The sequence below is a fragment of the Hemitrygon akajei genome, chromosome 10, assembly GCF_048418815.1.
Source record: "Hemitrygon akajei chromosome 10, sHemAka1.3, whole genome shotgun sequence".
NCBI classification, from domain to species: domain Eukaryota; kingdom Metazoa; phylum Chordata; class Chondrichthyes; order Myliobatiformes; family Dasyatidae; genus Hemitrygon; species Hemitrygon akajei.
The window spans coordinates 44,820,070-44,843,887 of record NC_133133.1 but is presented as its reverse complement, the minus strand read 5'-3'; the positions used below and the strand labels follow the sequence as shown (position 1 = coordinate 44,843,887).

General features: G+C 43.1%; 1 protein-coding gene across 1 annotated transcript in view; it reads right to left on the bottom strand.

The window, feature by feature from the left end:
• Positions 1-12,569, bottom strand: part of dlg3 (discs, large homolog 3 (Drosophila)) — a 559,740-nt gene extending 547,171 nt beyond the window's left edge. Inside the window, exon 1 of the mRNA XM_073058148.1 lies at positions 12,447-12,569. Coding sequence (XP_072914249.1) covers positions 12,447-12,513 — 67 coding nt within the window. The 5' untranslated portion in view covers positions 12,514-12,569. The remainder of the gene's footprint in view (positions 1-12,446) is intronic.
• Positions 12,570-23,818: the final 11,249 nt, after the last annotated feature.

Sequence of the window (23,818 nt, the reverse complement as noted above, 5' to 3'; positions counted from 1 at the left end):
AACAGTTTCTGAACCCTGTGATGTGGGCCCTGGGATTCCTGTATTTTCTTCCTGATGGTAGCAGCTAGAAGAGAGCATGGCCTGGGTGACAGGGGTCCTTGTTGATGGATGTTGCCTTCCTGCATTAGTGCTCCATATAAATGTGCTCAAAGGTGGAGAGAGCTTTACCTGTGACAGGACTGGGCCATATCCACTACTATTTGTAGGATTGTCCCTTTGTGTTTTCATACCAGCCTGTGATACAACCAGTCAAAATACTCTCCACCACACACATATACAATTTGTCAAGATTTCAGATGCCCTGCTGAATCTTTGCAAACTTCTATGGAAGTACAGGTGCTGCCTTGTTTCCTTGACAATGGGACTTACATGCTGGACTAGGACAAATTGCCCGAAATGCTAACACTGAACAATTTAAAGTTGCTGACCCTCTCCACCTCTGATCCCCTGATGACAACTGGCTCATAGGCCTCTGGTTTCCTTCTTCTGAGGTCAATAATCAGTTCCTTGGTCTTGGTGATTCTGAGTGAGAGGTTGTTGTTGTGGCACCACACACTCAGATTTTCAATCTCCCTTTTATATGTTGATTTTGGCCAGCTTTTCATTTGGCCAACAACAATGGTGTTATCAACAAACTTAAATATGGCATTAGAGCTGTGCTTAGCTTCACAGACATAAATATAAAGTAGAGCAGGGGTCTAAGCACACAGCCTTGTAGTGCACCTGTGCTGTTGGAGACTGTGGAGGACATGTTGTTGCCAATTGAACTGATTGGGGTCTGCAAGCGAGGAAATCAAGGATCCATTTGCACAAACACGTGTTGAGACCAAGGTCTTGAAGTTTATTGATTAGTTCTGAAGGAATGATGGTATTGAATGCCAAGCTGTAGTCGATGAAGAGCATCCTGATGTATGCATCTTTGCTGCCCTGATGTTCCAGGTTTGAGTGAATAGCCAATGAAATGGCATCTGCTGATGACCTGTTGTGACACAAGGCAAACTGGAACAGATCCAAGTTGCTTCTCAGGCAGGAGTTGATAAGTTTCATCACTAACCTTTCAAAGCACTTCATCACAGTAGATGTAAGTGCTACTGGACAATAGTCACTGAGACAGGCTACCATCTTCTTCACAGGCACCAGTATAATTGAAGCCTGCTTGAAGCAGACTACTGAAGCAAGAGGTTTGAAGATATCTGTGAACAATTCAACCAGTTGATCAGCACAGGCCTTTAATACTTGGCCAGGTACCCCATTTAGGTCAGATGCTTTCCAAGGGTTCACCCTCCTGAAGGATGCTCACACACAGGCCTTAGAGACTGAAATCACAGGACCATCAGTCAAAGTAAGCACAGAAGGAATTGAGCTCATCTGGTAGCAAAGCCTTGGTGTCACCTAAGTCATTTTGTTTCACTTAGTAAGAGTGATGGCAATGAATGCCAACAGTCTTTGTATCATGTTCCCTTACCACTGCACAGAAAAATTATTCGAAGATTGACAGAGAGGCCTTGAATCTGGTTTGGGATACAAAACGTTTCTACCCGTACTTGTATTGGAGAGTGTTTATCCTTATTGCTGATCATCAACCCCCAGTATCAATTTTCAATCCACAGAAGTCTGTTCCATTAATAGCAGCAGCAGGAATGCAGAGATGGGCTCTGTTTCTTGGATGTCACAATTACAAGCAAAACCCCTTTCTACTGGGCGTCTCTGGAAATGAGGCTCTTTAGCCCCTCTCTAACAGCCACAGGACTCCACGGCGAGAACCCACCTTTCTTAGGCTTCACAGGTCTAAGGGGTATACAACTTTGGTCCCACCAAATCCATGAGGTTGGAATGTTTCTTCCACCTAAACCCTGGTTTGTGTATTCACTGCCCCCGGCAATCACCCATCGGCAAGTAACAGATCGTTCACTGCATACAATTATAAAGTATATACAAGAATGTTAACTTAAGCAAAAAGTTATTAAAGGAAAGGAAAAAACAAAACAATTATACATATGCAGTGAAGCTCAAATCTTCCAGAAGCCATTGTCTTCAATGTACACACTACACCAACTCCTATTCACCACTTCCCAATAAAAGTTCCTCTCTTGTGCTCCACTGAATCGCATGTTCCTACCAGATGGAATTCCACAGCCAGTTCTCTCGATCTCCTTCTCTCTTCATCTCCCACAGAACAAAGACCTCAACCCACCTCAGTGTTCATCACAAAAAACTGCTCCCCTGTGTTCTCTAGAACCCTCTTCCCGTTCTGCTCTCCTGACTGGATGACACACATTCCTAAGCAATCCTTATTTTTAACAGTATCCCAAACATTGCCAGCAGAACACACTGCTTCTACAGAAAGACCAAATACGATAGACAAAATAGTAATGAGGAGGAGGTGTTCAATGGACTGGAAAAGTGTGAATAAACCAAGAAGGAAAGACAGCACAGGAGAGAATTAAAATCAAGGCAGTTTATAAATGGGTAAGAATTTAACTTCAGGCAATGTGGAGACAATTTGAGATGGGGGTGATGAATAGAGGACTGAAAATATCACATGAATGCACACATATGAAACAATCTAGTTGAGCTTATAGCATAGTTAGAAATTGGGTAACACAGCAATAGCTGAAAGAGGATCACAGCTAAAACAAAACACTCTAAGAAACATATTGAAATGTCAGGCAGGTGGGCAGGTGGCTCTGCTGGTGAAAAACAAAATCAGATCTTAGGAAGAAGTAACATGGGATCAGAAGGTGTAGAATATTTATGGGCAGAGTTAAAAAAAGGCAAAGATAAAAAGATCCAGATAGGAGTTAAATGGAGGTCTCTGATTTGTAGCCAGGATGTGGGGTACAAGTTACAACAAGAGAAAGGAAAGGAATGTAAAAAAGGTAATGTTATGGAGGGCACGGGGTCTTCAATACACAAGTAACATTAGGAAAAATCAGGCTGACATTAGATTTCTAGAGAAGAAACTTGTAAATTGTTAGAGCAGCTTGTGGTTAAGCCCACCAGGGAAAATGCAATCTGGATTGGGTGTTGTGTAATGAACCAAATTTGATTAGAGAGCTTAAGGGAAAGGAAACCTTAAGAGACAGTAATCATACTATGATAGAATTCACCACGCAGTTAGCGAGGGAGAAGCTAAAATTAAATGTATGAGAATTACAATTGAGTATAAGTGACTACAGAAGCTAGCCCATGTTGACTGGAAAGGGACACTAGCAGCGATGACAGTAATGTAGCAATGGAAGGATTTTCTAGGAGTAATTTGGAAGAGACAGGGTCATTTTATTCCAAAGCAGAAGCATTCTAAAGGGTGGATGAGGCAACCCAGGCTGACAAGGGATGTCAAAGCAGTACAAGAGCAAGAGAGGGCATACAATTCAGCAAAAAATAGTGGGAAGCTAGATGATTGAGAAGTTTTTACAAACCAACAGAAGGCAGCTCAAAAAAGCAATGGGGAGAAAAGATGAAATACAAAGTTAAACTAGCTAATAATAAAAAAAATTATACCAAAAGTTCTTTTTAATTTCTGATATAAAAAAAGTAAGAGAGAGATGAAAGTGGACATTGTATTGGTGGGAAATAATGCTGGAAATAGTAAAAAGGGAAAAAGAAATAGTGGACAATCTTAAGTATTTTGCATCAATTTTCACTGTGGAAAATACCAGCAATATTTCAGAATTTCTTTAGCCAGAATCTATGGAATTCACTGCGACTTACAGCTATAGAGGCCAAGTCACTGGAAATATTTAAAGCAGAGATTGATAGGTTCTTGATAAGTACGGGTGTCAAATGTTACAGTGAGAAGGCAGGAGAATGGGATTGAGAATGAAAATAAATCAACCCCGCCTGAAATGCAGAGCAGACCTGATGGGCTGCATGGCTAATTCTGCTCCTATGTTTCATGATCTTACAGCTTAATATACAGCATCCAAAGAAACAAAGTCAGAACAATAAGAGTATTCCTAGGCTGATGTGGAAAAACTTCAGGGAAGGAAATGAGAAACACATGTTTTACAGTGCAGAAAATATTCACCTTTCATTGCCACATGCATTTCATTTATTTATTTAGAAATCAAAACATCTCCAAACAAATCCCAATTGAAAAAAGAAGCATATCTATAGTCACAGAAATCTCCTTTTCACCTTACACTTTACGTCTTTAACCTCTTAATCATGTTACTTATGACATCGTAACCTCCTTAACTTTCATCAGAATTCAAACATTAAGTAAAAGCAGAAAATGCTAGAGCTAGTCAGAAAGTAAGTCCAACAGCATCTGTACTGAGAAAGAAAGCTAACAAGTTAGTTAACAAAAAGTTCATCTGAAGGAAGAATGATGGAGGTGGGGGGGGGGGGGGAAGAGATCTGTGATGGGGTGCAAGGCTGGGAAAATTAAATATCAAAGCTATGATTACGCAAGGCAAAAGTGGATGGGACAAGTGAAGATACAACAAATGAGTGTAGAGAAAGTGCAAATGGGAATAGTAGAAATATTATTGGAAGTTGTTAAGCCCATTGTTGAATGCAGAAGGCCCAGTTAATGAAACTTGCTCCTAAAACAATCTTAAGATAAGCTTTATTTCTGATATGCAGATCAAAATATACAGTGAAATACATTGTTTGCGTTGTGGCGACCCACTTTCTGCGCAGGCGAACCGGCTCACAAATAGCCAGCACGCGGGGGGAGACTTTGGTAATGCACCTCTGATGTCATTTCCGCCCGGAGAGGGCGGGCGCTAGGGATTAAATGCCAGCGCCGCGAAGTTTGAATAAACTAGTCTCGAAATGACTTACCGACTGTGTGTCGTTATTTCAGTGCTGTGTGTAGCACATCGCTACATTGGTGACCCCGTCGGTCCAAACGGGATTTGGACCAAAGATGACTGACTCTTCATCTGTCCACGCAGTTTCGCTAAAACTGCTGACTTTCTGGACGCTGCGACCACGCGTGTGGTTTAGCCAAGCAGAAGCCCAGTTCCAGATTCGGCAGATATCCTCTGATTCCACGTGTTACTACCACGTGGTGAGCACCCTTGACCAGGAGATGGCCACCCAGGTTGCGGATTTCATACAGTCGCCCCCGGAAGAAGGCAAATATGAAGCATTCAAAGCGCTGCTCATTGGGACCTTTGGCCTCTCACGGCGTGAGCGGGGGTGCCAGCCTGCTTCACCTGGACGGTTTGGGAGACAGGCTGCCGTTAGCATTGATGAACGAGATGCTGTCCCTGGCCGACGGACACAAGCCCTGTCTCATGTTCGAGCAAGTGTTCCTAGAGCGACTGCCCGAGGATATACATCTGCTGCTGGTCGACACAGATTTCAGCGACCCCCGGAAGGTGGCAGCCCGGGCAGACGTGCTGTGGAAAGCCAAGAGGGAGAGTGTGGTGTCCATCGGTCAGATTACCAGGCCATGCGCCCAACAGCAGACCAGACCAGGCCCGGCAGGGGGGCGCACACACAACACAGAGGCAGGAGTGAAGAGGCCAGTGAACAGTGGTGTTTCTACCACCAGCGGTGGGGCACAAAAGCCCGCTGTTGTCATCCGCCCTGCAATGGTGACTATGGCGGCTGGCCACCAGCACAGCCTCTTGTACGTCTGGGACAAACAGTCGGGACGCTGCTTCTTGGTCGACACCGGAGCGGAGATCAGCGTCTTGCCCCCGACAGGGTATGACACCCGCAACAAGAAGCCAGGACCCACCCTGAGGGCCGCAAACGGCAGCACGATACGGACCTATGGCACCTGCACAGTGCAGCTGCAGTTTGGCACCAGCCGGTTCATGTGGGACTTTACACTGGCCGTGGTGGCCCAACCACTCCTGGGGGCGGACTTATTGCAAGCTCACAGCCTGCTGGTCGACTTGCAAGGGAAAAGACTGGTACATGCCGAGACTTTCCAGACGTTCTCCCTGGGTGAAGCCAAGATGCCGGCCCCACACCTGGACTCCATCACGCTGTCGGACAACAAATTCACCAGAATCCTGGCAGACTTTCCATCGGTTCTGGCACCGCAGTTCACGGCAGCCATTCCCAGACACGGGGTACAGCCCCACATTCCGACCCAGTGACCACCCCTCCACGCCTGCACACGAAGGCTCCCCCCAGAAAAGCTCTGCCTGGTGAAGGAAGAGTTCTTCAAGAGGATGGAGGAATTGGGGATCGTACGGAGGTCCGACAGCCAATGGGCCTCCCCCCTGCACATGGTGCCCAAAGCAGCCGGGGGTTGGAGACCATGCGGCGACTACCGCAGACTGAACGAGGCTACCACTCCAGACTCCTACCCCGTGCCGTACATACAGGACTTTGCAACAAACCTGCACGGGGCAAGAATCTTTTCCAAAGTAGACCTCGTCCGGGGATACCATCAAATCCCGGTGCACCCTGAAGACATCCCCAAAACAGCACTTATCACCCCGTTCGGCGTGTTCGAGTTCCTCCGAATGCCGTTCGGCCTGAAGAATGCCACACAGATGTTCCAGCGGCTAATGGTTGCGGTGGGACGCGACCTGGACTTTGCGTTCATCTATTCGGACGACATCTTTATAGCCAGCAGTTGTCGTCAGGAGCATCTGTCCCACCTCCGCCAGCTCTACTCTAGCCTGAGTGATTTCGGCCTGACAATCAACCCGGCCAAATGCCAGTTCGGTCTCGATACCATTGACTTCCTGGGCCACAGGATTACCAAAGACGGGGCAACACCTCTGCCCGCCAAGGTAGACGCGATCCGCCACTTTGCCCAGCCCAACACGGTCAAAGGCCTGCAGGAGTTTGTTGGTATGGTGAACTTCTACCACCGTTTCCTCCCCTCAGCAGCCCGTATCATGCACCCTTTGTACACCCTGATGTCAGGTAAAGGCAAGGACATTACTTGGGACGAGGAGGCCGCGGCCGCTTTCGTTAAAGCCAAGGAAGCCTTGGCAGATGCCGCGATGCTGGTGCACCCCAGAACGGACGTTCCGACCGCACTCACGGTGGACGCATCCGACACAGCAGTCGGTGGGGTGCTGGAGCAGCTCATCGAGGGGCGCTGGCAACCCTTGGCGTTCTTCAGCAAGCACCTACGACCACCCAAACTCATGTACAATGCTTTCGACCAGGAGCTGTTGGCACTGTATCTGGCAATCCGGCATTTCAGTTACTTCTTAGAAGGCAGGCTGTTCACCGCGTTCACGGAACACAAACTGTTGACCTTAGCGTTCATGAAGGTGTCCGATCCCTGGTCGGCTCGCCGGAGGCGACATCTGTCTTACATCTCCGAGTACACAACGGACATCCAGCATGTCTCGGGAAAGGACAACGTCATGGCGGACGCACTCTCCAGACCAGCTGTCCAGGCCCTGTCCCTGGGGGTGGACTATGCAGCACTGGCGGAGGCGCAGCAGGCAGGCGACAAGATGCCCAGCTACAGGACCGCAGTCTCGGGTTTGCAACTGCAGGACTTTCTCGTAGGCCCAGGTGATAGGAACCTCCTGTGCGACGTGGCTACCGGCCAACCTCGCCCCATCGTCCCGGCAGCCTGGAGGCGGCAAGTTTTTGACTCCATACACGGTTTGGCGCACCCATATATCAGGACAACCGTCCGGTTGCTCTCCAGCAAGTTCGCATGGCATGGACTTCGCAAGCAGGTCAGTGAATGGGCCAGAACGTGCGCGCAGTGCCAAACAGCCAAGGTGCAGCGGCACACTAAAGCCCTGCCGCAGCAGTTTGAACCCACCCACTGGAGGTTCGACCACATTCATGTGGATATCGTGAGCGCCCTACCAGTGTCCCGAGGAGCGCGGTACCTCCTAACTATGTTGGACCGGTTCACGAGGTGGCCAGAGGCGGTCCCGCTCACCGACACATCTGCCGATTCCTGCGCCCGAGCACTGATTGCAACCTGGGTAGCACGCTTCGGGGTACCGGCCCACATTACCTCCAACAGAGGCGCCCAGTTCACCTCCAGCTTGCGGTCAGCTGTGGCCAGCCTGTTGGGAACGCAGCTGCACCACACAACTGCCTACCACCCACAGTCGAACGGACTGGTGGAACGCTTCCACTGTCACTTGAAGCCAGCTCTCAAGGCCCGCCTGAGAGGACCTAACTGGGTGGACGAGCTTCCCTGGGTCCTGCTTGGAATTCGCACAGCGCCCAAAGAGTATCTGCACGCCTTGTCGGCCGAGTTGGTGTACAGCACACCCCTGGCCGTCCCGGGAGAGTTCATACCAGCCCCAAGGGGGCAAGAGGAAGAACCCGCAGCAGTCCTGGACAGAATACGCAAAAGGCTCGGCAACCTGGCCCCCATACCGACTTCACAGCATGGATGGACCCCGACCCATGTACCCAAAGACCTGCAGAACTGTAAGTTTGTGTTTGTACGAAGGGGCGGACACCGGGCTACAGCGGCCGTACGAGGGGCTGTTCAAGGTGATCAACAGCAACGGGTCCACATACATTCTGGACATTGGGGGGAGAGAGGAGGTTTTCACGGTGGACCGACTCAAACCAGCCCATGTGGACTTGGCGCAGCCGGTCGAGGTTCAGGCATTGCAGTGCAGAGGCAGACCTCCCAAACAGAGGTTGATCCAGACTGTGGACATGGGGGAGGGGGGTGTATCGCCTGTTCTGGGGGTGGGTTATGTGGCAACCCACTTTCTGCACAGGCGAACCGGCTCACAAATAGCCAGCGCACAGGGGGAGACTTTGGTAATGCACCTCTGATGTCATTTCCGCCTGGAGAGGGCGGGCGCTAGGGATTAAATGCCAGCGCCGCGAAGTTTGAATAAACTAGTCTCAAAACAACTTACCAACTGCGTGTCGTTATTTCAGCGCTGTGTGAAACACAGTCCAAGGATTGTGCTGGGAGAAGACCACAAGTTTATTTCTTTCTGGAAACAGTGTAGGAACTTGAATAAGGTCATAGTGGGAATAGGATGCTCAATTTCAGAAACAAGCAGTAAAAACAAAACTGGAAGACATGTAAATTTAGCAGGAACGTTCTTTAAAGTAATTACCCCAATGAGCATTTGATCTCCATAATGTAATGGAGACTACAATGGGATAGTGAAAATAATATAGGAAATTGAAAGGAGTAGAGGTAAATTGCTCTCAAATGAAAGTGCAGTTTGAAGCCCTGGACAGTGCAAGAGATAAAAAGAAAAGACTGCACTGTAACGTTACATGGAGCAGTGAAGATAAAGTCATTGAAGTCTGTGGAGTCAACCAGTATGTCTCTGAGAATATATCCAGCATATGATGCTTCGATATTAGCTTTCCAATATGTATACAACTTGAGGTGTACGGTATTAAATGTTTTATTTGAAAATCTAACACTTCTTTGAAGAATTTAATAATCAAGAAACACAAACAGAAATGTTGCTGAGTGATCAACATCACCTTTGCTTCAAGACTGGTGATCCAGAACTATACACGCATGACCTACAGCAGGATATTTTAAGAATGAAAAAAACAATTCTGTTTGAAGTTAGAGATGGAATCAGATGCACGCCAGCTCTAGCAGGGTCTGCAGGCCATCACTTTCTACAAAGAGAAATCTAACATCATGAATGGCTGTGAAACTTCACTTCCAGATGTGCTCAGTGCCTTCTGTGCATGCCTTGAAAGGGAAAGTAAATCTACACCTGTGAGAAACCCTGCAGCATTTGGTGACCCTGTGATCACTGTCTCGGGGGCCGATGTCAGAACACCTTTCATGAGGGTGAACCCTCACAAGGGGTCAGGCCCAGATGGTGTACCAGAGTAGGGCACTGAAAACCTGTGCCAGCTAACTAGCTGAAGTATTCAAGGATAATTTCAATCTCTCAATTGCTGCAGCCGAAGGATTCCACCTGCTTCAAAAGGGTGACAATCATACCAGCGCCCAAGAAGAGCAGGGTGAGTTGCCTCAATGATTATCACCCAGTGGCACTCACATCTACTGTGATGAAATGCTTTGAGAGAATGGTTCAGGCCAGAATCATCTCTTGCTTAAGCAAGGACCTAGACAGCATACAATTTGCCTATCACCACAATAGGTCTACAGCAGGTGCAATCTCAGTGGTTCTCCACTCAGCATTCTGGAGATAGCAATGCCTACCTTATGTCAGGCTGCTGGTTTATTGTTTACAGTTCAGTGTTCAACACAAACGTACCCTCAGTACTAATCAACAAGCTCCAAAACCTGGGGCTCTATACTCCACTCTACAACTGGATCCTTGACTTCCTCACTGAGAGAACTCACACAAGTTCTCATCAAGGAACCAACTGTGTAAAGTGTGAGCAGTTTCAAGTTTCTGGGTATCAATCTCTCTGAAGACCTATCCTGGGTCCGACATATTGATGAAGTTACAAAGGCACGACAGTAGCTATATTTCATCAGGGGTTTAAGAAAACTTGGTATGTCATAAAAGACTCTTGCAAATTTCTGCAGATGTACTGTGGAGAGCATTCTAACTGGTTACATCACCATCTGGAGGGGAAAATGCACAGTATCGGAAAAAGCTGTAGAAAGTTGCAAACTCAAGCAGGTCAATCATGGACACTAACTTCCCCAGCATCAAGGACATCTTCAACAGGTAATGCCTCAAAAAGATAGCATCTGTCATTAAGGACCCCTATCACCCAGGACATGGCTTCTTCCCCCGGCTACCGTCAAGGAGGAGGTACAGGAGTCTGACGAAATAGACTCAACATTTTAGGAACAGCTCCTTTCCCTTGCCACTAGATTTTTCAAAGGACAATGAACACACGTGCACTACCTCACTTTTTAATTTTTTTGTGCTTTTTTTGCACTACTTATTTAATTAAAAATGTTAAATTTCTTATCATAATTTATAGTTTTTATTACTTTGTATTGGAATGTACTGCTGCCACAAAACAACAAATTTCACAACATATGTCAGTGATATTAAACATGATTCTGATTGCTTCTTTCTACATGCACAATCTATTCTACAAAAAGATTACACAGTGATCTTAATTAAATAGACCTTGACCAATAAGGTTCAATAAATCAGCCTCAAGTCAATGAACCAAAATAGTCCATATTAACCTCTCTCCAACTTTCCACGTTCAAGATCCAACACTGCTTAATGCCATTTCCTGCACACAAGTGTAAAGGAGAATGAAATAATTGTTACTCCAGATTCTATGCAGCTCAAAATAAAACAAAGATAATTAATAATAAAAGCTCAATAAATATAAATATATAAGTTATATACATAGATTGACTGAATATCCATAAAGCTCAACACAGAAGAAGCTCTACATAAGGTGACTGACTGGAAATAATAAAGTTGTGGTGGCTGGGTGTGTAGAGGAGTGGGTTAGTGGGTGGAGATGTTGATCTGCATTACTGCTTGGGGAAAGTAACTGTTGATTGATGCTGGAGCTCCTGGCACGGATGCTACGTAGCCTCCTCCCTGTTGGGAGTGGGACTGTTAAGGGGATAGAAAGGGAAACTTCTTTTTCTGCTTTTGGCAAATAGAAAATTTAAATAAAAAGCATGACAGTGTGTAATATTGTCATTCTTTTGAATTGTACTAAATCAACCTATATAAGCAATTTTTATGGATGAATGGGAAATTTAGCCAGACATTCTTGACCACTACTGAGGGATTATTAAAACGTTAGAGATGCGAAATTCGGGTGGAACACTAAACCGAGATCTGACTTTTTCTTGGGTGGAAATTAAACATTCCGTGGCATTATTACTTAGTCCATGGACTATAGTTTATCGCCCTCGGCAATATTTTATTTTCAACATTTTAAAAAAGAGCAACAGTTCTATTACTTTGTTCCTTCGTGCATTAATTGGTTACCCTTTCGTATATTTCAATGCGTATTTAAAAAAAATACTTCATTAGCTGCAAAGGGCTTTGGAGTATCCTTAACTTGCTTAATATACAAGTTTAATTTTCACCCACGTCAGTTCCACTTGAAGTGCGCCAGCTGCCTGCTCAGGGCGCTTTTACACAAAACATATTTGTGCAGGCTGCTGAAAAATTACCCGGGACCACATGGGATTTCAAAGAAGGGGTCTGAACACTACTAAACTTCGGCGACTCTCAAGGGCTTTGCATTGCTTGTTGTTCCTTCGCCCTCCCACATGTTGACATCCAGATGAAACTTCTCCATCGATTCCGCCCCGAAGCATTGTCCAGCACAGAGCGTGCACACCTACCTCTGCTCAAGTCTGAAAAGCAATAATTTAAAAACACACCAGATAGTGGAATCACAGTCTCGGTGTGTGTAACCACATGGGTGTTCTGTAATTCCGATGCCAAACATAAGGCAGTGTTGGTTAGAAGATTTCAACCCAAGCCCGATATTCTGTTTCGTTTTCATGAGGTAAAAAAAGTACAACAAACTCTTCAGCTACACCAGGGTTTCCCCATCTTATCTCATATAACAAAGCATGCGTGGCAAGGAGAGCATTACGACAGGTATTATATAAGGATGCTGCACTGTACCTCGTCTATGAACCATCGTCGAATCGCAATCCCTCGGCGGCACTCGACGACTCGGTTGCCCCATCATCGCTAGCGAACAACTAACTGCGAGTCCAGCCACTCAGTCCGCTGGGTTCGTGGACTGCTCCCTGCTAACGCGTTGCTGCCGTCTCCTCGCTGCTCCGAATGGCGCTGCTTCGCCTGGGCTGGCCTCGTAGTTATTCAGTGATCTGGCGAGCCCGCAAAACAGAATCCGACTCGGAAAAATCAGGCCAGTCACAAGGCAGAAAGAGGTGGAAGAAACGAAAATAAATAGAGATGTTAAAAGAGCGGTATATCTAGGGCAGTCTCTATTCAGAGGAACAAATTGGGAGATGAAGCATGTAAGAAACAGGATTAGTTGAAAAATAATTATGAAATTGAAAGAAGCAACAAACAGTGAGAGGGAGAGAACGGTACTCTCTCATCAGATTAAGTAATTGAGGAGGTAGTATAGATGCAAATAACAAGGGGCAGAAATATACTTTGATAGTGTGAGACCGTGAGATAAGTTTTGAAGCATAAACAACAAAACGGGCTGTAAAATTCCTTGTAAAATAAATTAGTCAGGAAGTTTCCATAAAGATTTGCAAAGACAGTGGGTAATGAAATAAACTGAGATTGCTAAGTATGAGTGTCAGAAGGACATGTATGAAAGAAAAGGATTTAATGGCAACAAATAAACCTCATAGACTGAAGGATCCAAAAGTGTGTCATTGTCTCCATGGAGAACACTGATTCTTGGGTTTTGTAAGGATTTTCATATCCAGTGTATCAAGCCACCTTAGAAGATGAAATATCAGTACACAACAATTAAGTCAATTACACAGTGCAAAATGAAATAGTAAATTTCTTTACAATCTCACACAAACTCTTACTAATAAGTAAAAACATTGCTAGTGGGAAGAGGGAGGAATTCAGTTGTCTCTCCTAATATTGGATGACCAAAGGGCAGTAGTGAAGATCAGACTTGGCCCAGACAGTATGATGCTGAGCTCAGTGTAGACTAGATGGACTGAAGGGTCTGTTTGCATGTCCTACCAAAATAAATCCTGAAAGGCCTTAGCCTGAAACATCAACAATACTCTTTTCCATAGATGCTGCCTGGCCTGCTGAGTTCCTCTGGCATTTTGTGTGTGTTGCCTGGACTTACAGCATCTGCTGATTTTCTCTTATTCAAAAATCTTGCAGCCTAGTTGAAAAATTCATTGGAAAAAGTAGCCATTTACATCCCTTATAAATCTTTCCCCTCACACCCTAAACCTGCCCACTATCTTTGACTATCCTGAGGAAAAGATTGTTACCATCCACTATATCCATGCTTCTCATAATTTTAAGCATTTTTGTAAGGTTGCCCCTCATTCTCCCCCATTGCAAGGAATAAAGACCTATCCTGGCTAATCTCTTCCCATAACTGAAGCTGTTGGGTCCTGCCAACACCCTCATAAATGTTTTCTGCATTCCTTTCCTCTAACTGCATCACCAAAACTGTGCACAGTACTCTAAGTGCAGCCTCAACAAAGACAGGCAGATGATAGGGCAAAATTTCGGCCAGTGGCTTGAGTTAAAGTGTAACGGGGACCAGAATCAAAAAAGGTGATGAATACAGGACTGAAAGTGTTATATTTGAATGCACACAGTATACAGAATAAGGTAGGTGATCTTGTTGTGGAATTTAGAGATTGGCAGGCACGATGTTGTGGGCATCTCTGAGATGAGGCTGAAAGAAGATCATAGTTGGGAGCTTTACATTAAAGGATACACATTGTATTGAAAACACAGGCAGGTATGCAGAGAGGGTGAGGTGGCTTTAATGGTAAGATATGAAGTCAAACCCTTAGAGAGAGGTGACATGATAAAATAGGCCAAGGTCAACATGGTTTTCTAAAGGGAAAATCTTGCCTGGCAAATCTGTTGAAATTGGTTGAGAAAATAACAGGCAGGATAGACAAAGGAGAGTCAGTGGATGTTGTTTATTTTAATTTTCAGAAGGCTTTTGACAAGGAGCTGCACATGAGGCTGATTAACAAAATAAGAGTTCATGGTATTACTGGAAAGGTACTAGAATGGATAGAAGATTGTCTGACTGGGAGGAGGCAAAAAATGGGAATAAATGGGGCTTTTCTGGTTTGCTGCCAGTGTCTAGTGGTGTGCCGCAGGAATTGGTGTTGGGACCACTTCTTTTCATGTGTATATCAATGAATTGGATGAAGGGATTGATGGCTTTGTGGACAATGCAAACATAGTTGGAAGGACAGGTAGTGTTGAGCAAGGAAAGTTTCTGCAGAAACTCAGACAGATTGGGGGAATGGGCAAAGAAATGACAGATGGATTACATTGTAAGGAAGTGCATGAACATCCACTTTGGCAGAAAGAATAAAGGCATAGACTATTTTGTAAATGAAGAGAAAATTCAAAAATCAGAGGTGCTGAGGGACTTGGGTGTCCTCATGCTAGATTCCATAAAGTTTAACTTACAGGCTGAGTTGTTGGTAAGGAAGATAAATGCAATGTTTGCATTAATTTTGAGAGGACTAGAATACAAAAGCAAGGATGTGATGCAAAGGTTTTATAAGGCATTGGTCAGACCACACTTGGAGTACCGTGAGCAGTTTTGGGCCTTTATCTAAGAAAGTATTCAGAGAAGGTTCACAAGAAGGATCCCAGGAATGAAATGGTTAATATATGAGGAATGTTTGATGGCTCTGGGCCTTTACTTGTTGGAGTTTAGAAGAATGAGGGCCAATCTTATTGAAACCTATTGAACATTGGAAAGTCTGTATAGAGTAGATGTGGAGAGGATGTTTCCTATAGTGGGGGAGTCTGAGAGCAGAGGGCACAGCTTCAAAATTGAGGGATGTCCATTTAGAATAGAGATGAGGAAAAATTTCTTTAACCAGAGGATGGTGAATCTATGGAATTCTTTGCCAATGACAGCTGTGCAAGCCAAGGTGTTGGCTATATTTAAGCTGGAGGTTCATAACTGGTCCTTTCTATCTGACTTTGCTCCAAAAGACTGAATAAGTTGAGCAGAAATGGAAGGGAACCAAAAGTTCAAGCACAGTACTTCTTAGTATCACTCTGAGGAAAGTATTGGAGATTATGAGGTAAATCTCATGGATTTGATAATCTGCATTCATGGGTTCTGAGAGGTAAATTAAAGTTCAAAGTAAAACTTATTATCAGAGTACATACATGTCACCAGATACAACCCTGAGATTCTTTTTCCAGTGGGCATATTTAGCAAATCTATAGAACAGTAGCTGTAAGCAGGATGAATGAACAACAAACAGTGCAACTGGAAATATAAATAAATGGCAATAAATACAGAGTACGAAACAACACGATAAAGAGTCCTTAAAGTGAGACCATCAGTTGTGGAAAGACCAGAAATTGAATGAGTGTAGCTATTCCCTTTTGTCCAATTGCCTAATGGTTGGAGTAGTAATTGTTCTTGAACCTGGTGGTATGAGTCCTGAGGCACCTGTACCGTTTACCTGACGGCAGCAGCAAGTAAAGTGCATGGCCTGGGTGGTGAGAATCTTTGATGATGGATGCTACTTTTCTATGGCAATGTTTCATACAGATGTGCTCAATGGTTGGGAGGGCTTTACCTGTGATGTACTGGGCCACCTTCTCTATGTTTTGTAGGATTGGTGTCCACATACCAGGCCGTAATGCAGCCAGTCAGCACACTTCCCACCACGCATCTATAGAAGTTTGCCAAGGGTTTTGATGACATGCCGAATCTCCATAGACTCCTGAGGAAGTAGAGGCGCGATCATGCTTTCTTTGCAATTATATTTATATGATGGATTGCAAAGTTATTGAGCAGTCTTTGCAACATAAAGGAATTAATGTATTCCTGCAATTTCAGATACGATGTACAAAGAAGTCTAGGATGTTGCAGACTAGACTAGCTTTTGTTGACAAATATTTAATTCATCATTATGAACATGGTGACAGGGCAAATAGAAATTCATAATGTTGTGTAGTACAATCAACATAGTCGTTAGAAAAGTTTCCTGAAGTTGTAACAAGCAAATCAGTAAATATATGTATGTTCACACTTTAAAAATGATAAGGTATTTGACCAAATGTTGGTACATTAAATAAAGACGAGCAGTCTTCATGAGTGGGAGTTGAGGTAGCAATAACATATATAGATAATGGATTTGTTTAAGTTCAGAAAACAATAGAAATGAATGAATTGATTTTTGTTTTCAGACTGGCAGATATACTCGTGGGGTGCCAAAGGGATTAGTCCTGAGCTGACAGCTTTATGAGATTTATATTAATGATATGCATGAAAAGACAGTGTAACTTATCCTCGTTTGATGATGACACAAAGGTAGGTGGAAAGTTAGCAGAATGGAGAACAGAAAGAATCTGCAAAGGAGTAAAATCAGAGTAGGTGAGTGAGTAAGAAGATCGTGGACAGTTTAAAAAAGGTAACCGCAAGATTGACTATTTGATTTGAAAAATAGACTATACATATTTTTCAGACAGCTTAAGATTAGTAAGTATAGGTTAGTAAGAGATCTTGATGTCTAAGACAAAGTAAATGTACTGGTATGTCAAGTAATTAGTAAATCAAAAGATATACTGGAATTCATTGAAGGGGTTAGGTAGAATGATATCTAAGATTGAACAGCAGATTGATGAGATGTCATCTAGAACACTGTGCTGTTTTAAGCTGTACAGTGCCACAGACGTGCATTAGATTGATTTCTTAATGGTTACTGTACAATAGCTCCGTCAGCCTGCTCACTATTAATCAAGATCATGTCTGATCTGATCAGCAATCCTTAGTTTCTCTATATTTAAACAGTATTCTTTTCTAATTCTCCAAGTGAATAATTTCTGGTTCCTTAAGGCTATTAGAGCTGGGGGTGGTAATGGGGACAAGCTCCCACTACTAATAAATGCTCTCAATGGCGTGCGCCTCAAATAGCCTCTGACAACCAAATCCAGCCTCTGGCCTTCACACTCATGGGGAAGGTTTTGCAAGTTAACACCAAGGAAAAAATCTGGAGTCCTTCAGGCTGTCCTATGTCAAGTTCAACGCTGACTGGTAACTCCTGTGACACTGCTGATGCCAAGCTGTACCAGTCTCTACCATTCCTTATGGTTCCTCAGATGCTCTCCATGTTGTACTGCCCAGGCTTGTGTATCTGGACAGCTAGGTTGCAATATCTGTAGTCGACCCTGATCGACAGAGGCTCATGAATCATTTCACATTTTCCCACATTATACTTCAAAACAATTTTTTTGTCTATTTACATAACCTATGCACATCTCAGTAACAACAAAAGCTCTTGGCAAGTCGGGCATCTTTCACTAAAAGAGAAAGAGTTACTATTTCAGGCCAAAAGAAATGAACCACCACAAAGAAAGAAAGATGAAAAATAGGGCTCTTCTGGCCAATTATCCTCATTATATAAATCATTAAGAACATTGGGATGGGAGAACTCCTAATATATTGTGATGGTATCAACACAATTTTATGAAGAGAAAATAGATTTCTTTGCAGCGAATTAATAATAGTCAGTAAATCTAGTGGGATCAATAATAGGCAATAAATCTAGTTTATCTGGATTTTATGCAAGACATCCCACAATGTTAGTAAAGGCTTATAAATTTGATAACATATCAATAAGGATAATGAAATGATAAAATGAATTCCAGCATCTGATTTTTATATCTCTTTGAAAACTCTGTCTACCTCACAGTTCCACTCTTTGCAACTTCAGCAAATTTGGCTACAATAAATTTTGTTCCCTTATCTAAATCATCCACATACTGTAGATTGAAAATAGTTAAAACCATAGTGCTGATCTCTGTGACGTGCTGCAAGTTATAATTTGCCAAATTGATAATGACCCATTTATTTTGACCATTTTCTATCAGTGGCTTGATATTTAGGACTGAGATGTGAAGAAAGTTCTTTAGCACAGGTTATTGTCTTTGGAAATGAAATACACATCTAGAGGCTCTGTGTTGCACTCCACAGAGTTCAAAGAAGTGATGAACAGCACAGGGGCACATGCATTAGGCTCTTCAAGACTAATTTTATCAGAATGTGTTATTCAATTGTCTGTTTCAAGTAATTTTTTCCCTATATGAATAGTTAAAGTCAAAACAAGGAAAGTTAAGAAAGCCCTCAAATATATGATAAACTTGTTTTTATATCACAGCTTCAATAACATCTTGCTAGTAATCTTCCCTAATACCTTTTCATTCAATAGTACATGTGATCAAGACCTCAGTTCTCTCATTGCTTCAGATCAGAATAAATTATGACACAATATCATATTGGCATAACAATATGTGTTGAATTCAGATTTGCCTTCTGATAATTAAGCATGACTGTTCTCTTGATTCCACTTGGCCTCTCTCCAAACATATTTGCATAAATATACATTTTGAAATATTTAATTAATTAATATCAATATTTTAAAATAATTACATTTTCAAATGTTAAGCACCTTTTTTACATTATGATCTATCTTATGTATGGTGGTAACATTACTACTCAGTTCTACATTTCCCATATTGTAATACTAAAATTAAATTGTTACATAATTACAGCCCACTGATAAAGCAGATACCTTAATTATGGTGGCAATGGTTATGCTGAAGAGAAACCTATATGACTAGCAAGAATAATAGCTTTCCACCTCTACTTTCTAAGGGCAAGCCAGTTCTGAATCAAAACTTGCAATTCATTTTGGATCAACCTTCTGAATCAACCTACCTTGAGGGACCTTATCAAGTGATTTACGAAAGTCGATGTAGATAGGGTCAACTGTCTCACCAAGCACCTTCGCCACTTCATCAAAAGTCAATCAAGTTTGTAAGACATGACTTGTCCCCCACAAGAGCCATGCTGACTGTCCACAAGCAGGCCTTGCCTTTCCAAAAGAGCATAAATCTTATCCCTCAGTGTCCTCTTCAATAGCTTCCCTACCATTGATGTGAGACTCGCTGGCTTATAATTATCGGGATTATCCCTATTTCCCTTCTTGAACAAAGGCATAATATTTGCTGCATTCCTGCCCCCAGAACCTCACTTGTTACTACTGAGGACACAAAGATCCTTATCAAAGCCCAAGCAATCTCCTCACTTTCTTCTTTCAATCTTCTGGGATATATGCCTTCAGGCCCTGGTTACACCAATTTTATTGTTTTTTGGAACAGCCTGCACCCTCCTTCTGAATCTCAAAATTCACTAGCAGATTAGAAATCCCCATTCTATTTTTACTATTCTCTAACTCATTGTCCTCAGTAAATATTGATACAATATGCTCTTTTTAGTACCTCAGTCAGTTGTTCTGACTGCAAGCACAAATTCCTTCCTTTATCCTTGAGTAGACTTACTCTCTCCTTATATTCTGATAAAGATAATAACTAAGTATAACATATGATGGAATTATTACTCAGCTTGCCAAGGATATTTCATGGCCCTTTTTGGCCTTCCTAATTTCCTGTATGAGCATTTTCCTGCTATCTTTATATTCCACATGGACCCTGTCTGATTATGTATTATATATGCTTCCTTTTTATCCTGACTACATTTAGGACCTCTTGGGTCTCTTAAGGTTTCCTTATCATCTTTGTCCTTCCTCCTTTCTAGAAAATGCCAATCTTAAGTACTCCTCAGATGGTCTTTAAACTCCCATATGTCAGATGTGGATTTGACTGACAGCAGCTCCTCTCAATCAGTGTCCCTTAGCTCTATCGTATCCTATCTTAACTGTGTCCTGCCATAAGATCTGATTTTATTCATAACTATCTTGAGCTGTGATCACTGTTCCCAAAATGTTCACCCTCCATCAGGTTGGCTTATTTCCCAAAACTAGGTTCTCTCCTCTTCCCATGTACTGTTTCAAGAAACTCTCTTGGATGTACTGAAGAAATCTACTCTAAGGTTCTTGTATTCCATCAATAGTTGAGAGGTTAAAGTCCCCCAGTATGACAACCCTGTTGTTGCTGCACCATTCCATAATCTGTTTGCATGTCTGTTCTTCCAGCTGTTGGGCATATTGTATAATTCCATCAGCATAATTGTACCTATCCTGTTATTGAGTGCTATCCAAATTACCTCTGTGAATGAGCCCTCTAGTACTGCTGTGATATTCACCCTTATCAGTAATGCAACCCTTCCACCTCTTTTCATCCACTTCACCCATAATATTCATAGTATTGAAATGAACACATTATCACTCTTGTTCTCAACCCTAGCATGTGCTGCCCTGCTGCTGCAGTTCCCCATTCCTCAGCATGGCTGTTACTACAACTCTATTACTGTTTCAGGGCATCAGAGTTCGGAATTCAATTCTGGCACCATCTATAAGGAGTTTCTACGTCCTCCCTATGGAATATGTGGCTTTCCACCAGATGCTCCAGTTTCCTCCCACTGTCCAAAGATGTACCAGTTAGTAGGTTAATTGGTTATTGTAAATTGATTAGACTAGGGTTAAATTGGGGGTTGCTTGCGGTACAGCTCAAAGGGCCTATTCCATAACAATAAATCCTCCCAAGCAAGGATATTGGTTCCTTTTCAGTTCAGATATAAACAATTTTGTTTATACAGGTCTGAGAAGCGAGACCAATGGTCTTTCAATCTGAAGACTTTTTCATGCAGCAGCTACTTAGCCACAATATTTATCTATTTCTCACATCAAAAATACATAGTAATAAACCTGAAATTAAAAACCTTTAAGTCCTGCTTTTTTAAACTTTCTACCTACAGTAGTTCCCTAAAATAACTGCAGCACCTCGTCTCTGTATCTGCCTATGTCATTGGTGCCTATTTTGACCATGAAATGTGTCTCCTCACCCTCCCCTTACAGAATTCCTTTACCCTCTGAGTGACATCTTTGACTCTGGGTCTAGAAGATAACACAACATTCTGGAATCTCAAATGCAACTACAGAAACTCCCAACTGCATCCCTTATTATCAACACTACTATCATTAACTGATTTCACCTTTTCCTTTTTCGCTTCAGAGTCAGGCATGGGTTCCACTGACCCAGCTACTGCTGTTAGCTAACGTCACAATGATTCGCCAACTGAATTGAACCTTTTTAAAGTATGATAAAAGGAGGCTGACATTATAGAAGTTATATAATGTCAGAAAAATAAACATGGATGGTAGTTTGCCTCTCAGGTGCCAGGGTCTGTGATGCTTCTGAATGCACCCACAAAATCTTGAAAAGAGAGGGTGAGCAGCCAGAGGTTGTGGGTATTGGTATCAGTGACATAGGTAGAAAAGGGGAGGAGGTCCTGAAAAGAGAATATAGGGAGTTCGGAAGGAAGCTGAGAAGCAGGACCTCAAGGTTAGTAATCTTGGGATTACTGCCTGTGCCACACAACAATGAGGATAGGAATAGAATGAAGTGGAAGATAAAGGCGTGGCTGAAGAATTGGAACAGAGGGCAGGGATTTCTGGATAATTGGGACCGCTTCTGGGGCAAGTATGACCAGTACAAAAGGGACAGGTTGTACTTGAATCTGAGTGGGATGAATATTCTTGTAGGCAGGATCACTAGAGCTGTTGGGAGTGGTTTAAACTAATTATGGCAGGGGGATGGGAACCAGTGTGATAGAGCTGAGAATGAGCCAGCAGGTTTACAAGTAAATAATGGATGTAACATGAATGTAAAGAAGGACAAGCCAATAATTGGGTACAAAGGCAGGCAAAGCAGAGTGTTAAATTTGTACCACAGAGGCAAAATTCAAAAGGGCGAAGAATGCAGGACTGAAGGTGCTGTACTTAAATGTAACATTCTTTTTGTGATCTGAGTGTTACTGGCATGGACATTAAATGTTGCCTATCCTCAATTGGTAAGCCACCTTTCTGAACCACTGCAGTCCTTCTACGGTGGAGGAACATAAAGGAACCCTTAGGAGTCAGTAATCATATGATCGAATTCATACTGCAGTTTAAGAGAAACAGAAGTCACATGTATCAGAATCATAAAGGAAATTACAGAGATATGGGAGAGGAGTTTGCCCTGGTGGATTGGAGGATACTGGCAGTAATGATGACGGAGCAGTGATGGCTGAAGGTTCTGGGAATAGTTCTCAAGGCACTGGATAGTTACATCCATCCCAGAGGAAGAAATTCTCAAATGGCAGGGATAGGCAACTGTGGCTGACAAGGAAAGGACTGCATAAAAGACATGGGCATATAAGGTAGCAAAAGTGAATGGGAAATTGGATGATTGGGAAGCTTTTAAAATTCAACAAAAGGCAACTAAAAAAGCTATAAGAAGGGAAAAGATGAAATATGAGGGCAAACTATTGGACTACTGGAAAATGATGCTGGTGGTGTAGCAATGGGAGACAAAGAAATGGCAGATGAACTTAATGAGTAATTTGCATCAGTCTTCACTGTAGCAGATACTAGCAGTGTGTTAGAGGTCAGCGAGTGCTAGGGGGCAGGAGTGAGTGCACCATTGCTATTACAAAGGAAAAACATGCTAGGCAAACTTAAAGGTCTTAAGGTAGATAAGTCACCTAGATGAGGTGAACTTCATCCCAGAGACCTGAGAGAGGTTGTTGAAGAGATAATGGATGCATTAGTCATGATCTTTCAAGAATTACTTAATTCTGGCATGGGCCCGGTGGACTGCAGGATTGTAAATGTCATTCCACTCTTTAAGGGAAGAGACCAAAAGGAATTGTAGGCCAGTTAGCCTAATCTCACTGGTTGAGAAAGTGTTGGAATCTATTATTAAGGATGAGGTTTCGGGGTACTTGGGGACTAATGATAAAATAGGTCAAAGTCAGCATGGCTTCTGTAAAGGGAAATCTTACCTGACAAATCTGTTAAGAGTTCTTCGAGGAAGTAAGCAGCAGGGTGCACAAAGGAGAGGCAGTGGATGTCATTTACTTGGATTTTCAGAAGGCATTTAATAAGGTACCATGCAAGGGTGCTAAGCAAGATATCCTATGGCATAACAAGAAAAATACTGGCACAGATAGATTGGCTTACAGGCAGTGGCAGTGAGTGGGAATAAAGGGGGTCTTTTCTGTTAGGCTGCCAGTGACTAGTGGTATTCCTCAGTTGTTGGTATTGGGACCACTACTTTTCACATTGTCAATTATTTAGAAATAGAATTGATGGCTTTCTGGCAAAGTTTGCAGATGATACGAAGATAGGTAAAGGGGTAGGTAGTGCTGAGGAAGCAATGCGATTGCAGCAGGATTTAGACAAACTGGAAGAATGGGCAAAAAAGTGGCAGATGGAATACAGTGTAGGGAAATGAATGATAATGCATTTTGGTAAAAGGAGCAATTGCACAGACTTATGTAAAGGGGGTAAAATTTCAAACATTAGAGGTAC